Source organism: Lynx rufus, unplaced genomic scaffold, assembly GCF_022079265.1.
Source record: "Lynx rufus isolate CCGP_SWC_20201006 ecotype Redwood Valley unplaced genomic scaffold, mLynRuf1.p SCAF_5, whole genome shotgun sequence".
NCBI lineage: Eukaryota > Metazoa > Chordata > Mammalia > Carnivora > Felidae > Lynx > Lynx rufus.
Window position 1 is genome coordinate 32,146,502 of NW_025814867.1, and position 18,655 is coordinate 32,165,156.

The 18,655-nt window shown below is 33.7% G+C and overlaps 1 protein-coding gene across 1 annotated transcript in view; it reads right to left on the minus strand.

The window, feature by feature from the left end:
* STAG1 (stromal antigen 1) overlaps nt 1-18,655 on the minus strand; it is a 400,899-nt gene that overhangs the window by 84,844 nt on the left and 297,400 nt on the right. Inside the window, exons 13-15 of the mRNA XM_047100346.1 lie at nt 15,168-15,275; nt 12,108-12,222; nt 3,846-3,963 (exon numbers count right to left, since the gene is read on the minus strand). Coding sequence (XP_046956302.1) covers nt 3,846-3,963; nt 12,108-12,222; nt 15,168-15,275 — 341 coding nt within the window. The remainder of the gene's footprint in view (nt 1-3,845; nt 3,964-12,107; nt 12,223-15,167; nt 15,276-18,655) is intronic.

Sequence of the window (18,655 nt, forward strand, 5' to 3'; positions counted from 1 at the left end):
TATCTTAATGCAATCATTTTTTGGTTTTAACATTTTAATTGTCTTAGGAAAAACACATGAAGTTCAGCCTGTCTTAGGAAAGCCACCTGAAATAGCTTCAGCTCTTCCATTTATACTCCTTGATCCAAATAAAAGGAAAAAAGCTTCCCACTCAATAAAACAACTAAGTTTCTATTTTTATGATTCTAGAATTTTATAGTTTTTCACATTTGATAAAAGGAATGACAAGTTTGTCTATGAACTAAATGTATTTTCTTTTACTTATGAAGAAAATTTAGTTGTGTAGAAAATGAGGAGAGAGAACTTATCAAGTACAGAAACATTCCCCTACTCTGTATAAAAATCCTTAGTGTTGAAGAATAACCCAACCTTACAGTGTCCAATGACATTAATTTTGTTAGTTTATAATTTTGAATCATCTATTTAGACATGGTAAACTCAAAACAGTTAAAATTTAATTGAAATTCCCTTTGAGATATGACAGCCCTACCTAGGAGGCTCTCTTTTGACACTTCCCATGGCTAGCCTCCTCATCCTTCAGATTCTTTTTTTTTTTTTTAATGTTTATTTGTGTGTGTGTGTGTGTGTGTGTGTGTGTGAGAGAGAGAGAGAGAGAGAGAGAGAGAGAGAGAGAGAGAGAGAACATGAGCAGGGGAGGGGCAGAGAGAAAGGGAGACACAGAATCAATTCAAAGCAGGCTCCAGGCTCCGAGCCGTCAGCACAGAGCCCGATGTGGGGCTTAAACCCATGAACTGCGAGATCATGACCTAAGCGAAAGTCAGGTGCCTGACTGACTGAGCCACCCAGGCGCCCCCTCATCCTTCAGTTTCTTGACTCACAGGTGGCCTCCTCAGCGAATTCTTCCTTTAGGGATTCAGTCTAAAGATAGACCCCTCATAATATTATCATCCATCACACTTATTAACTCCTAAATTATTCTTTTACTTGGTTTTGATCTGCCTTCGTTAAGAGAATGTAAACTTCTTATGGGCAGTGAGCTGACCTCGCTCAGGAATTCACCCTGAGTGCTTAGTGTTACAGTTAGAATACAGAAGGTGGTTAATAAATATTTTAAAATTGTAAATAAATTAATGATTCCTGCTTTGAAGAATTCCATTTGCCCATATATACTTTATCCAGTACCTAGATACTAGAATTCTACTAGCAGAAATGACCACAGAAGATTATCTGCACTAGATTTTTTGGGATTTTCTTTTTAACAGATGAAGAAGCAGAAAACCACATAAGTCAAATGACTTAGTTATGGTTTTTGTTACCTGGCTACCTGTTACCCAGGCCCTCATATTATACTAAAAATTTACCCAGTAATTTGATTCTGCTAAGGCGCACGCGCGCACACACACACACACACACACACACACACACACACATCAACAAAACACCACCACCACCATCACCACCACAACTTGACCCTTAAAAACACCATGAGGCATTCTTTAGGATATGATGATTTAAACTGCTATTGTAAATCTTTAACAATGTGTCTGTTTCCCCAAATTTCAGTCCTCTGTCTCCAACTGTTAACTGAACTTTCATCCACTGTCATACTCCACCTACCTAAAACATAACTTAATTTCTAATCACTCTCAAAAATAAAGGTTACTAGTGGTATTTTGTTACCAGAAAATACAGCTAAATACTAGCAAAGAAGATTGCTTTGGATGCCATTCCATGCCTGAGCTAGTATGTGGTACAGCATGCATGTGAACAAATGTGTGAAAGAAGTGGGGTCATGATATAGATACAGTTTTGTGCTTGTTATTCATAATCTCTTCAGCCTTGCCTTCATATCCTAAAACTTTGGTTCACTTAAAAACTTTTTTCCCATTTTATAACTCACTTTTCTAGTTAAAATCAAACTAAACAAACCTATGTCACGCCAAACCAAACTAACTTCTTGACTGAAGTTAAACCCAATGTCTTAACTAAACTTAAATCACAAAACATCTAAGAGTACGTAGTTATTTCAACAAGATAAATCCATGCAAAACACCTTGACAACTGACATAGTAATTACTATTTACTGACTGACATATCTTATTTAAATGAGTAAAAGGTTAAAAGTACCAAAGCATAGCACTTTGTCTATTCTTTCCGTAATTTATATTCCCCTGCCTCCCTTCTTCTCCTTGGAAATAACCTTATAGAGCATGGGATGACAAAAAGAAAAAACAACAAGTTCTAACCCACTCTGATAATACGCTGATTCTATGGAAACAGTCAAGGGTAAAAAAATGAATGGAACATACTACTATATACTATGGCAGGCACTTTGCTCAAGTGTTGACTGGACTGTATTTATTAGAGAAAATGGTAAGATTCACTAGAAACAGAATGCATAAAGTCAGTGAATGTAGCAGGAACCCGTGTAAGTAAAATAAAGAGAAAATTTTGGAGTAATGTTGAGAGTTTGACCTAGTGAAACTAGTTGGACCATCAATTTTGAAATAGGGCCATCTTCTTAACAAGGATATCCAGGGAGAAAAACACATGAGAATAAAGTAAATTATAAAGTAGGGTCAAATATACTATAATTACCTGCACCTTAAAAGAAGGTCTGGGAAAATTTGGGGAAGGATTTTTGTTACAGATTAAGAATGAGGTTGTGAGGCAAATATTTGTTTAAACGAGGCAATGTGAGCCACTTTACTGGAGTGTATTTGTATATGATGCATACCTGTTGTTTCTCTCACTGAATTTGTTAAAGTCAGAGTAGATAATGCCAATTAGCATCACTGCTTAGAAAGAACATAGGGGATGATCACTTTCCTAGTGACCTGTTCAGGTAGTCTATTGCAGGAGATGGCTCATTTTATTCTTATATCCCAGAGGGCTGAACCACACAGAAAAAAAAAAAAAAATAGGGGAAACAGAAGAGGAAATCAAAAGTATACTATCTTATTTAATCCTCACAAAACCCACATAAGATATGTAAAGAAAATAACCTCTGTATTATGAAGAAAAAGAAGCTAACAATCAGAAAAAAATGAGAATTCTAGTGACAAAAGATAAGAGTTAAAACTCTGAATGTATTTCTTTTGATTCTGAAGTCCATGTTTGGTTCACCCCAAGTGTCACTTATATCAAAGTGTCCACATTCCAGGTCTGTTGTATGGATTAAGTAAAACAGCAGTTCTTTAAAGTATTATCATGGGTTAGTTTGAAAAACAAACCATTTGTAGGAAAAAGCATTTCTAGTTTTAAGGAGCTCATATTCATATAAGCTTTTAGAATTAGAATATACTTTATTAAATATACATATCCATTTTGCTGTTCATATTAATTATGTAACGTAGTAAGATACATACTTCAGAAATTTTCATATAACAATTATTTCTATTTCTTGGAACTAGGTAAATGACTTTTTATTTCCTGGTTTTAATATTTAAGAAAATATAACAAAAGGGGATGGCTCTGGTCTAATTAAATCCTTATGTGTCAAAGCCTTTTCCAAATTCACACATAAATACAGTAAAATTCTAGGGGCACATTTTTTTTTTTTTAAATGAAGTACATCAGTATTTTGTGTCTTAAATCAGCATAAAGAAAACTTTTTTGAGTATTACACAACACATGGATTTTTAAAAACTGTGCAGCATGGTAGTAGTCTTAATCTAGAACGATGTTATAAACTCTACAGATGTTATAAACTTTATAAACTATAGAGACATTCTTACTTGTTACAGGAAACAAATTGTTCTCTTTGCAAAAAGACACACAGTGTGCTTACATATATTTAATTTTAAGAAGTGACCTATATAGGATGGTATGATTATTCATGAAAACCCAAACACCATGTAAATCAACTTGTCAAAATACTATACCTTCCTCTCCTTGAACAGGTTCTTCTAATAGCAACTCTGTCATACATTCCCAGTCTTTCAATAGTTCTTGAGAGCTCTCCCACAAACTGTCCACCAAGTAGGCTGCATGTTCATGTAACTAAAAATAACAAATCAACTGTGACTGAAGAACATTTAATGAAGAAACTACTAATAATATTTCAATTTGATAAACCATTTTCTTCATAATTGAAATGGCTTGGTCACAATATTTCCAAGAGCCATTTAGAAAACAATAAACATATTTGTATGTCATTGTAAATAATGGGGATGCAGTATGAAGACTTGATAATTTTTTGTTTTTTCCAGTAGTAAGGTTAAGGATCTATCTCCTAGTCCAACAGCATCATTTATAGATGAGGAAACTGAAAGTATTAACTAGTTAACAGAATTCCTGAAATTATAAATTAGATCAAGGTCACTTTTCATTATTCTTGATTTGTTTCTAGAACTAGCTTTTTTTAAAAAAGGACATATATTCCTTTCTCCCAGAATTCCATTTGAAAATTTGGTGTCAGAATTATTTACTTTACATCTCTCATCTTGGTCAAGGTCAAAATGTTATGTTAAGCTACTGTATTTCTTTTCTTTCGTATTGTAATTTCCATTTAACTCAATGCATTCCCATCTCACCCCAAACCAATTTTTTGCTGCTCGTTACTCTTGACAATCTTCTTTGGAATCTATGTTTCCACAGTAACAAACACTCTCATGTTCCTCATCAAACACTTCACAGTATACTCTCTACCACTTGTTAGTTATTACACCATGAAGAATATTACTCAAAAAGCTCCTCAGAGAAGGTAAGTAGAGATGTTGGTGTTGTTCTGATTTCTGCTACTACAACTAACTTCTCCACCCTTATTGTAAAAAAGTTCTTCCACCCTTGAGGCTCATGACACCCAGCGAAGCCCAAACTAGTTTCTTGTTAAAACTAATTTAATACATTGAGACCAATATTAAAAAAAAAAAAATAGAAAAGAGTATATAGCACATATAAAGTTTAAGTACTATTTCATACAATTCTTACTTCAGTTTTATGTGCTTGTACTAGTGAGAGACAATAGTTTTCACATCACGAATACTGGTCCCAAAATGTATGAAAGTGTCCTTTCTAGATGTACTGGTTGTTTGCTGATATACTGGCATAACTGAGAAGTGAGCTGGTTTTCATCCTCACTCCTAATTCTATCATTAATTCTTCTATGTGCATTTTGATGATATATTTAAAGTTCTGCTTCATTTGCACTCCTTAATTCTATACTTCATTTCCATCGTATTTCAAATCTTCCATTCCTCAAATGCCTCAGGAAAGCCACACATACATATGCACATGCATATGCACACACAGTTTTCCAATGATTTTCTCCAGAGTAGATAATACTTATTACCATCTCTGCTTAGAAAGAACACAGGCAAAAGTTTACAGCAAGATACATTCAAACTTTCCAAATTTACATATCTTAGAAAACTATTCCTAGGCCATCAGTAATATCATTCCAACAATGACAGGTACAAGTGGTGTACAACCTGGTTTCAAAAATGAAAATTAGCAGCAGAAAACAGAAAAATCAATCATTTTCAAGTTGTAGCTATTAAAACCTATGCTGGAATGGAGTTACTATTTAAGGGTACAGAGTTTCAGTTCAGGAAGATTTTTAAAAAGTTCTAGAGATGGATGGCATTGATAGTTGCACAGTCATGTAACTGTACTTAATGCCAATGAACTATACACTTCAAAATAGTTAAAATAATAGATTTTATTGTCTACTTCATCACAATTAACTCCTCCCCCATGTTCAATAAACTTGCTTTTATGCCTATGTGCACGTTACATATGTCTGTAAAACAGGTGTAAAAAAGATTCACAATTATATTTTTGGTGGATTAGACCTTCAATACATTTAAAACCTCCTTTATCTTAATATATTTGGTTCTCAATTCTGGCTTATCTTATATGATACTGTCTCCCCAGCCTTCTTTAAGCATTTGTTAATTATATCTAGCCTTTATTCAGCTTGTTTACTTCCTGTGTTAATGTTTTTTTTTTTTTTTAATTTTTTTTTTTTCAACGTTTATTTATTTTTGCGACAGAGAGAGACAGAGCATGAACGGGGGAGGGGCAGAGAGAGAGGGAGACACAGAATCGGAAACAGGCTCCAGGCTCTGAGCCATCAGCCCAGAGCCCGACGCGGGGCTCGAACTCACGGAGCGCGAGATCGTGACCTGGCTGAAGTCGGACGCTTAACCGACTGCGCCACCCAGGCGCCCCTGTGTTAATGTTTTAAAAACAATACTTTTCATTTTATTTCACCCTAAATGACAATCTGCCTTTTATAAAGCATGTTAATCCAATTATACATTTACTGAGATAACTGATATTGGAAATTCTCCTGGCAACTGATTCCCTGTGCTCTACTGATGACATTTTCTTGTCTTATCTGTGCTTTTTTCAGTTTATTTTCTAACATCTATTTTCCATCACTAAGGTCGCTAACACATTTATTTACTTCTCTTCATTTAAGTTTACATTACACTCCCACATTTGAGAATAATTTTAGGTATTTGCCTTAAGTTTCACTATCATATATTTAGGTTTAGTTTTAGTTTTTTTCAGATTTATTTGCTCACCAATGTTACTGACATGTCTTATTTTCCTTTTAGTGTATTTGTTTTTTATTTTTCTAGAAAACATCCTCAAGTAATACTCTGTATATAGGGTACATGGGTAGTAAACATTTTAACTGCCTGTCCTTAGATTAGTTCCTCTTCTCTATTCTCTCCACAGAACTCCTAACTAGATGATAAAACTTAATCTGTACTACCTGTCTTTTAATTTCCTTCTCACAATTCTTTTGTTCCATCTTCTGGAAAACCCCATGGTTTAATCTATAGTCAATCTTTGACTAGGTTCATGTGGGCCATTTAATGAGCTGCTTCACCTCTAAATTTTGGAAATCATGTTTTTAAGTTCTATGAACTCCCCTCCTCTTTCATAATAACCTCTTACATTCAGGGGAATTAATCAAAAATTTTCATCAATATGTTGGGTTTTATGCTTGCTCAAGTTTCAGTGATTCTTGGTTGCTAGTTCATGTAATGTTAATACTCCAGATTCAAGAATACTGGTAGCTAGAATCCCTTTCTTAAGTCTGATTGCAAGGTCCTGGGTTCCTTGGTTGTACAGGGGAAGTGAAAAGAGAGAATCTAGAATCTATAATTGGGCAGCCTTTTCCCTCTAACCTGTAGGTATGCAATGTCTTTTGAATGCCTAAGTTCCCTGTTCCTCCTGGTGGCTATAAATTATCTGGGGCATACATCAGCTCCTTTGTTCTCAGACCAAGGTCCACATCCCAAATATACTTGTAAAGTGAAGAATAAGCTCAACTAAAGGCAGCCACTTAATTACTACCTATAGCTTAATCCTTTTACTAGCCTGTTCTGCTCTGACCTTTGCTTTATTTCAGATATCTACCAGGAAATCTCTAAAAATTTCCCTCTATTTTTGTGCCTTGTATGGGACTCCGGGTTATTTAACTCTAATAGAATTCATAATAACGTACTTTATAGCTTCCACAAATTCCTCACAGTTCTTTCATCTTGAGATATTCAGCATGAAGTTTTCAGGTGAATGAGTTGTTGGCACAATTCAAGGCTTTAAATAGTATAATTCTATTACCATTGGCATTTTATTTATTTATTTTTTTTTTTTTAATTTTTTTTTCAACGTTTATTTATTTTTGGGACAGAGAGAGACAGAGCATGAACGGGGGAGGGGCAGAGAGAGAGGGAGACACAGAATCGGAAACAGGCTCCAGGCTCTGAGCCATCAGCCCAGAGCCTGACGCGGGGCTCGAACTCCCGGACCGCGAGATCGTGACCTGGCTGAAGTCGGACGCTTAACCGACTGTGCCACCCAGGCGCCCCACCATTGGCATTTTAAAAAATGATTTCTCTATGCCTTGAACCACAGCATATTAAAACTTAGCTCAGGTATGTATGTTGTCATTGTTCCAGAAATTTTTTTGTATGTGATAGCCAATACTCTCAATGTAGTTGCTAACTTCTTTGACAACTTCCTTATCTTTTTGATTAGTTAAGATGGTGGCTTAGTAGAACCCTTCTGTTAACACCAGTAACCACTTCTTGCAAACTGAATGTGTATACTAGAAGGACATGACAATGTGTTGGCCCATTTTCTGATTATGAGTTTCAAATTCACCAATGTTAGCAACAATAATTAGCATAACATGATCAGTCAGGAATTAGTTTGACATAATGTTTATGATACAGTCTCTCTATCTTGGGGCATCTGTGAAGACCACATAACTTGCTAGTTTCAAATCTCCTCAAGAATACCACGTAAGTCCATGTCTGATAAAAAAAAATTCTAACATGGCCAGTAAAAGCTTGTAATCATCTTTCAGACACTTTATACAAAGGATCTATTGGTAGTGAAAGATAAAGCTATCGAAAGGAAGGCCTTGAAGCGTTCTCAGTGGCTATAAAAAATCCTGGGAATAAAAAGCATGTGGAGCACTAACAATGAAACAAAAATAAATTTTCTAAAAATAGTTTCTGGTATCATAATTTTATAAAAACAGCATGAAAATCAAGTATCTGGAAGCATACTTCAGGAAGCATTCTTCAGGAATTAGATTTAAAAAACAGTAACTCTATAAAGAGTCATTGTGTATCAAAATAATTAAAATTACATTTAAATTTATTTATAAATTATATGTAACATATAAATTAAGATTATATATAAAATTATATCTATATCAAGGTGGATTTTACTCTTCTATATCTGAGTGTAATTTATTTCATAGGTTCTCCTTTAAACCTATATGTAAGACAAATTAATCTCATTTCCCTGGTGAGTAATTACAATTTTCTGGGTACATTCTGATTCATCTTTAATTGGCTTCAAAATTACTCATAATATTTTAACTGAAATTTTCTCTGCCTGCTGACTTTTCTGCCAAGTAGTTAAATACAATAAGGAGTTCACTGTATAATGGAACCTTATTTTGATTCTTTTTATGAAAAATCATTCACAGTGCAAATAATTACCCCAAGTTACTAAGCTTAAAATTCTAAATACTCTTATATGGGGTTTTATTCTCTGCTGAAATAGAGCCAGTTATTGTTGTATCTTGAATACATTAAAAAAAAAGTTATCATTCATATACTATCATTCATGATCACTCTGTAGAGATTTCTTGGATGTCAATAAATCTGTTAATTTTCTGTCTTAAATGACAGATATAATTAACTTCATCATTTCATATGCTTAGAAGGAGGGTGACCATACTTCTGTATATTATCTAGCAATGTCTTAGGCTATGCTAGTTGCTGTGGGATAATTATTAATAACATTTTTGTCACTCTGAAAAGCCTCAGTTTCTATAGTAAGTTCTATGGTCACATTAGGAACCTGGACTTACCACATTCAAGTACTGATTGTCATACATCTAAAATATACAAGGTATTTTATCGTTGAAATCACTGAATGCTATAAAGGTTGTATTGGCTTTAAAATGTTACTTTCTGATACAAAAAGAAAAGAAAATTAACAACTAGTTTAGACCTATCTCTTAATCTCTATTATTTCACCTGTAATTCATGGAAGCTACTCCATGGACTATAAACTTCTTTTAATTCAGTATTTTAGAATTCTATTACTAAAATGTCACTCTTGTCATCCAGTAAAAAAAAAAGGAAAGCAGTAGGATAATCCTTCCAGTTAATCCTAGTTAATTGACTAGTTAACTCATTTATAAGTTAGACTCATTCTTTTTTAAAATTTTTTAAATGTTTATTTATTTTTAAGTGGGGGTCGAAGGGCAGAGAGAGAGGGGGACAAAGGATCTGAAGCAGGCTCTGCACTGACAGCAGAGTGCCCAATGCGGGGCTTGAACTCATGAACTGAACTGTGAGATCATGACCTGAAACAAAGTTGGACACTAACTGACTGAGCCACCCAGGTGCCCCTAAGTTGGATTCATTCTATGTTATGACTTCTAGGGTCTCTTGCAACTCCACTTTATATAAGTCTATTACTAAAATATTACTAATTAATGTGTTGTAGTAAAACAAAGAATAATTCAGAGTAGGACACCATCAGAATCCCACCCTAAGAGTATGGCTTTAACAAGCATCCGGCTCCAGGTGTACACTAGTTTTATAGGGCAAGAAGGAAGATTTTAACAAACAATGTTTCTTATGAAACAGAGGAGGGCATAAAGAGCATATTATGATTATGAACCAACTAAAAAATAAATATGATTTGCAGTCGTTCTGCAACTGAAAAGAATGCCATAGAGGAGTGGGAAATATATTTTAATCTTCTTATAACATTTCAGTAAACAGCGGCAAACATAGGAATACAGTAATGCCACCTGAAAATAGAACAGTAATATACATTATAAATTACTGCTTTAATTAAAAAAATGAAACTATAAAACTATAAAACTAAGTACTTATACCTTTTAAAATATCAAAAAGTCCTTGAGCTTTCAGAGATTTGAAAATTTTTCCTTCAATTAATAATCAAGATCAGTTAGTCCAAATTATCATATATTCCTTAAACTTTTCAACAAATAGTTTAAATAGTATTTGCATAGGGGTGCCTGTGTGGCTCAGTTGGTTAAGTGTTCAACTCCTGATTTTGGCTCAGGTCATGATCTCATGGTTCCTGAGACTGAGCCCTGAGTCGGGCTCTGCATTGACAATGCAGAGCCTGCTTGAGATTCTCTCTCTCCCCCAACCTATAAATAAATAAACATTAAAAAAATATCATTTGCATATCTCATCCCTATCAATTTTTGAAACTATTGTTGTTATTAAAGTCAAATTTTCATACAGAACCTGATTTTCTGTAATACTTTTAATCATGCTCCTTTAAAACCTATATGGCTAAAGGTATAACTTGAAATGGCCTGTCACAAGGGTGATATTTACTGAATATTTAGTGTTTTATCTTAAACCTTACAAGTATTTTGTATTTTACACCATTCTATATCTACACTTGCTTTGTTAAGAAAATGTTTTAAACCCTTACAACATAAAGTGTAGTCAGTCTCTGGACCAGAGGCATAAACAACATAAATATGCATCTAAAAATATTTAGAATATGCTACACCACATCCCAAAGCTACTGAACAGAACTGGTATGCTATTTAACAAGATCCCCATGTAATTTCTATATGTATTTAAAACACTATTCCAAAAACATCCTTTACTCGAATGTAACTCTCCAGACGTTTTGTTTCTTTATTCATTTTCTGTTCATTCCAATTTGCTTAAAAAATATCAGTAACTCTTCTGCCCTGTTTTGCCCTAACTCCACTCATTCCATTGACACAGTTCCTAATTCTCTCTGATCTCAATTTTCATATAAGCTGCCTGTTTGTCTATTTCTCATTCCTACAGTTTCTTCAGTACTTTCAAATTTGAATAAGAATCTTTGAAGTATCTTACCTTCCTGGACATTCGACACAAACCAAAAATATTTTTCCAAGTAAAATTCAGGGTCCAAGATTTCTAGATTTTCTCCATTTTAATTATGTTCCCACTCATTTCTAAGACAAGTAGTTTATTCATTCAGGGACTCTCTTTAGGTTTAGTTTACCATTCCCTCAGTGTCATACTAGCAGTAGGAAATATAGTTCTAATACCAAAGAGCATTTTAGTGGGCAAACCAAAGTTCACTTGTGGAAGCAGATTCTGATTGACACTACATTATGAATGTTAATTACAAAATTATTTAAGGATAACTGACATCAAAATGTCACATGGAAATACTGCTAATGGAGATTATAATCTTTCAATTAAAACATTTAAATTCATATTTTTATTTGTCTTTAAAAAATGTAATTTTCAAACAAGTTAGAACTAATTTACAACCTGACAATTTTCACAGGCTCTTTATATAATTTAAAAGCTACAGGCAGAAATTCAAGAAAAACAAAGAGGAACAACAAACAGGTGTGCAGTACTATATTATAAAAGTTTAAAAACTGTTAGCCTCTATTCAGTGTTGACCCACACCTACATATGTACTCCTACAAAAGGCAGAATAGAGATTCTATAATCAGGAAATCCATGCAGGCAATTCTGTAAGAAACAGGCTTATTTTCATAGGATTGAAAAATAGCAATTAATTGCAATGAATTAAATGACAATTTTATTTAAAATTTAATCTAATACAAAAATAAAACAAAGAGCTATGTTAAAATTTACCTCACTTTCAAGAAAGAAAAGAACCAGCATTCTAATGAGGTTCCCATTTGGACTATTCCTTCCCCTCCTCTTTGCTAATGCTTCTTCTGCTTGTGGATCATGTCTGCTAAACAGCCTAGAAATAAGTAACAAAACAAGAGTGTTACAAACCTGCATAGATATGCATTTTAGTCTTTTCCTTCACTGTGCAAATTATTTCAGTGTTAAAAAAAGAAACTATCAGAGATCAGGTTACTGATTTATTTCAAACCATGTAACTGATATTTTTATAGGCTAAAAAATGGTTAGATCTAAAGAATTTTGTACAATTCAATCATATATACACTGTAAAAGGAAGCTTTTTAACTTACCAGTATTCAAGTATTTATGAAAAATATAAACTGTTTTATCCTATATGATACTAGAATATATAATTTTAAATAGTCCTATTTTCTTAAATATTAATTTCAGAGTCAAGTTATTAAAGAATTTAACCAAATGTTCTATCAACAATTATAAAAATTCACACTTGTAACAATTGTTTCTAGCATTCTTTTCAGCTCATTACCTAAAAACAGTACTAACTACAGAATAAAATGACATAAACTGGAAATTTTAAAAAATATCACTTAGTGACAAAACTTCTAAAATATGATGAAGATATGACTTGAAATTTTTCATTGGCTAATAAGATTTATTCTAAAAAAAACCTTAAGGACTGCTATAGGTGCCTTATTCCCAGGCATTGCTCCAGCTAAATGGGATATAACAGTGAACAAAGACAAACTTCCTATTCTCACTGAGCTCTCACTCTAATGGATACAAATAAATAGTAGGTAAATATATGCTATCTCAGGTGTTATAAGGAAAAACAAAACAGTAGAAATAGTGATATAGTATATGATGGTTTAATTATGGAAATTACAGTGGGCCTTTCAGATGAGAGGCTAAATAATTGAATAAAGAGAATAATTCCATATAACATAAAAATAAACCAATCTCAAGCAGAAAATGAGTACAGAGAAATTGAGTTTTGGGGGAGAAGGGAAGGGGAAGCTATATGGCAGGGGGAAAAGATTAGAGCATTACTTTGAAGCTACATCAGCATAGCTATCAGACTGGTTTAAGAGAAAGTTCTGTTTGCTTGGGTGGCTTTCAGAGGAAAGAATAAATGGGAAAAAAATGAGGGTCCTTTATAACTAAAATGTACAAAATTAGATAATTATATCAGGTACTGAGGAATTAACCTAATTTTTCTAAAACTAAATTATAGACTTTTGATGACATTAAAGTACTCATTTCAGATATGTTTTACTAATTTATGGATGTATGGTTAACCTTGTGTATAAGCTTATAAACTAAGCTGCTAAACAGGCTAAATGTGTATGTGCATGCATGCATATTTTCTTCTAAACTTAATCATAGAACTCCTGGGGCTATTCTACAGCTTACTTGTTAAGATTTTAAAGATCACAATATTAAATGATGGGAGAATGCTCAAAGACATCATTAAGAATCAAAAGTTCTCAAACTGTATCTCAAGGGCAAGGGCATAGAACAAGCTTATTGAGTGAACCTTCCATTTGAATAGGAATTGGCTTCATTTTCACAAAGAAATAAGAAACAACAAAGGCTTATTACACTTGTGGCTTTTAATGTAGAACATTCCAATTTTAAACTTTTTAGCAAGTATTTCAAACTTAGCAAAATACAATGTAGATAAAATAAGATATATCAAAGGGTCTTTCTGACACAAGTGCTGCCAGTTTATGGCCTCTATTCTGTAGAGAACCAACCAACCTCTATAATCTATTTTTTCACAGAAACTATAATAGCAATAAATTCTAAAAACACAAAGCTTTTTGAAAAGTAAAGTAGAGAACAGACGCTAATGAGAATATAACAGTCCTGGAAAAGGAAGAAAAGTTAAGACTATAGTACACCCTTGATATTTGTGACAGACAACACCTCAAGATAAATATGGAAAGAGAACGGTTCTATTAGCCATAGATGTCACAGTCAGTGGCAAATTCAATATATTACTTTAAAAAAAGTCATGCTTGAAAAATCTGGACATTCTTCCTTACTTTCATTACCAGCATGTACTAGTAGCCAACTTCTGTCTTAAAGAAAGATTTTTCACATAGAAATAACTTTTCCCACTTTGAGAGGTACCAGTGAGTACACAACAGTTTGTTGCTGCAGCACTGAGATGCAGATGCTGAATGGAGGGCTAGGCCTGCTCATTATGAAAGTTAATCACCCATGCACAACAGATGCCTGGTGCATGATTTATATCTGTGCTTAGCATAGTCACAAATTACTACATGTAGTAGACTTTTGGGGTTCACCTGCCAATGATCAAAGTCACTAAGTTAAATCTATAAACGAAAAAACAAAAACAAAGTAAAACACAGCCCCCTCCCAAATACGTTTATACTTTAAGAATGATTTACTAATAAATTATAGAACATACAGTAGGCCACCATCAAAATGTACTGCATAAGAACAATTATACTCATAAAATCTCATTAGCTCAAGCCTTTTCAGTAACAAGATAAAAGTTTTGCTTTTTAATTAAACCGCAACTGTACAGCTTTCAGAATCACTATAAATTACTGGTCAAAATAATCTTCACCCCCATAGAAAGAGTTAAAAAAAAACATGAAAAGTTGGAAGGCATTTTGAAGGTGATTTTAGATTACAAATGTTGAGAAGGTGATGAGAACTAAGAATTTTAAGAGAGGGGAAAAAAAACCCTGGTGAAATGAAATATAAATTATAAACTTCATGTGGAGCTTTTATAAACTTCATGCACTTCCCCAATCTCCACTCACACCTCTAGCTGAGAACCATCCTTTTAGATTTCAGGGAAAAGGAGTATGTCACAAGGGACATCATTCTTATGCGGATCTGATTCGTGATATGCACATAAGGTTGTAAGAAAATTATAGTCCCCAGAATTTGAAGTGGCCACTTGTAGCACTGTTTTTAGTCACTATTACTTTCTTCCACTAACTCTAAAACAACAACAAAACAAAATGCAAAATTAGAAACTGTTTTCAAAGATCATTAACTCACTTTTTGTGAAGGAATTCTCCAGCTGCCACAGCAACAGGGCGATGTGCTGAGTACACCAAGTGGTAAACATTTTCACAGTCTTCATTGGAAAGAGCTTCTTCACTTCCACTGAAAAATTCAGAAAGCAACATCTGAGCCAAAATAAATGTTTACTTTCAGTTCTATCTCTATTTAAATTTTGTAAAGTTCATAAAAGCTCAAGGCATACTGACTTTATTTTTGTCTCTTTTAATCTTACTTTGAAAGTATATTTCTCTTTCATTATAAAATATACCTAATCATCATTATGTAAAATTCAGAAAATACAGATAAAATAAGAAAATAAAATGTCCACGTTTCTTTCCACACATAGACACCCATGGTACGTACACCTTGGGATATAGCACCCCAAATTAGCTAAATTTCTTTAAATGTGCCTAACATTTTTGTTGACAGGCACTAGGAATATATCTGTCCATTTCACAGTTAAATTATTATTATAGTAGGTAACTCTTCTTTCCAGAACTGTCTTTCTTTCTTTTCTTACTTCCTTGCTCCTTCTCTCTTTCTTTTTAAGTAATAAGCTCTACGTTCAATATGGGGCCTGAACTAACGAACTCAAGATCAAGAGTTACATGATCCACTGACTGAACCAGCCAGGTGTCCCAGAAAAATGTCCATTTTAAATTATATTTTATCACTATATTTACAATACCACTTTGTCTTCTTTCTATATAAAGTGGATTCAGTAGTCAAAACCATTCCTTCACTTACACAAATTCCTCATCTTTCTATTCATGTATTCTTAAAGTAGGAGCCATTTCAGCAATGTGTTTTTAATTTTTTTTCCAAAAAAGGAACATCCATTTCCTGACTATTAACATGTTTAAAAAGGTCTGATACAATTAAAGATGAACAATGAATAAAGTACAGAATTCTCAGGCTGTACAGGTACTTGACAAGATGTAGGGGTTCATTCCTCAGAATTCAATCCTAGATATGCCTCAGAAGAGGAAGTTGAAGGAACTGTCAAAAAACCAGAAAATCAGAGTAACCTTTGCAGCAAAAGAAGGTAGTTGCATCACAGTATAAGAGGCTGTAGTTCTGAATGAAAAAGGGCTGCGTATCAAGGATGGCAAACAGGTTAGAGCATTTTTTTTTTTAAAGTATATTTTTCCCCCTCTCATCAATGCCTGTTCTAATTCCACTGTGAAGCAAAAACAGTAGCCAAATATAGCATGAGAGGGTTACAATAGGGTTGTGTTGGAACCAAGAGGCACTGAAAAATTAACAGTATGTTTAGGCAGACTGGCTAGCCCATGACCTAAACGTCCCTGTATTTCCCTTCCATACTCTGAGAGTCATGAGATTACCACTGAAGGAGACAGTTTTAACACTGTCAAGGAGAAGTTACAAATTATAACCAGAGGTTTTCTGTCTTGAAGCAGAAATGTTTTGCCCATGTCCAACTCATACCCCTAAATTATGAGGAGAGGTACAAGGCTAAGGCCTAAGTTTTATTCCTTCCCCCAATTATATGATGACATCAGCTAAATTAGCTAATACCTTTACGAGAAAGTTAAACTCACAGGAAACAAAATTTAATGAGATAACTCAGGAACCCAAATTTATAAGTGAAAAGAAAATAATCTATACCCAAAGAAGGAAAATTAACAGATAGAAAAAGAATTTAAAGGAGATATAACAGGATTACATGTGACTTTACATGTTATTTTGATAGAGATCCCATAAGCCAAGAGAAATAAGGCCAGATCATTTCATACAAACGCTGTCAAAGACTAGAAAGCTGGTTTTGTGATCCTCAGCTCATTACTCACAAAAATAATATACAAATAGAAATCAGGGGATTGAGCAATACAATGGATAGAGAGTATTTCTTTCAAGAGAAAATGTCAGAGTATTGTGTAACTCCAAAACCTCCCCCAGAGAAATTAGAGCCAAAGTTTCAGAGAACCACTATAAAAATTTTATAAACATCCCTTACAATTGTGAGGAGGTTTAAGGAAATGGTACCAGGTGTAGAACTTAAAAAAGTGTAAATGTGAAAAGCTGACTGGAGCAACACATGGTAGTAAATTAAGATGAGAAGGGGTAAAAGGGGACCATTCATAAATGGCTGTGTTACCTGTAGGCTGGATACGGAATACTTAAAGGGAGCCAGTCTGAATAGTTTTAAAAGACTTTGCACAACAAGACTACCTATAGGGCAAGCAACTCCAACAGAGGAAATATGAAAGTCAGGGGCTGAGACTCAAAAGTAAATAGCCAGAGGAGGTACCATCTACTCGGGAAATTGAAGTCACAAATACCTAGAGTGGGGAGAGATCTCTGAGGAATCCCTAAAAGGACCAATGTACCTAATGAATCAGGATATCTGATAGAGCTGGAGGGCCATAACTGTACCTTTTAAAGAAGGTTGTACCCAAATCTCCTCCAATGAAAATGGAGAAAAGAACCTTAAAACTAGACTTTTGAAACCAGCCAAACCATTTTCTGAAGTGTGAAGAAAGTAGGATTTTTTAGCCAACAAGGTCTCAGATGATTTGAAACATTCTTCAAGAAATAAACCAGCAGGAGAAATAATCTTGGAGAAGTCTACGAAATAATTACTCTTCCACAGAAACAAAGGATGAAGAAATATCAAAGAGAAGTTTACTCTTGTCTAAATGAGCAAGTATTGAAATTAGATAAAGGACACACAAGGATGGATGGACACACACACACACACACATACACACACACCCTTAACAATACATATCTTAAACTCCAGATAATTCCAACAAAACAGACAGGTGAATGTCAAGTATTTTTTTATTTGAGGGAAAGATACTGATAAGTTTGTGAAATTTACAAGGAAACAATAACTAGGGTGTCAAATATTTTAAAATAGACTTGAAAAGGAAAAAAGTTCAAAGATATACGTAATTTAAATAAATTCAAAGTAATGAATATAAATACATAACTGTACACGCAGTTAGTTGTTTTTAAAACATATTTAGAAAATACAGAAAAATGACCAAACCACTCAGAACACATTCTCAGATAATACAATAAAATAAAAAAGGACAACTTAAGACAATCTGATTTGGAAGGAACAGAAACCTACCACTGAATAATCCATAACTAAATCAGTAATCATAAAAATAATCAAAATATTTTTCACTAAATGTATATACAAACACTTTATGTCCAATTTTTTTGAAAAGTAGTAAAAGAGTACTTAAAAGCGTATTTATTACTTTAAGTATAATTACTAGGAAACATGAAACAAATGACTTAAAGAAGCTAGTTCATTAAAAAGAAGGTAAGATAGGGGTGCCTGGGAACTCAGGCAGTTAAGCATCTGACTCTTGATTTTGGCTAAGGTCATGATCCAATGGTCATGATATTGAGCTCTGTGTTAGGCTCTGTACTGAGCATGGAACCTGCTTAAGATTCTCTCTCCTTCTGGCCCCTCCCCTGCTCAAGTTCTCTGTCTCTCAAAAACA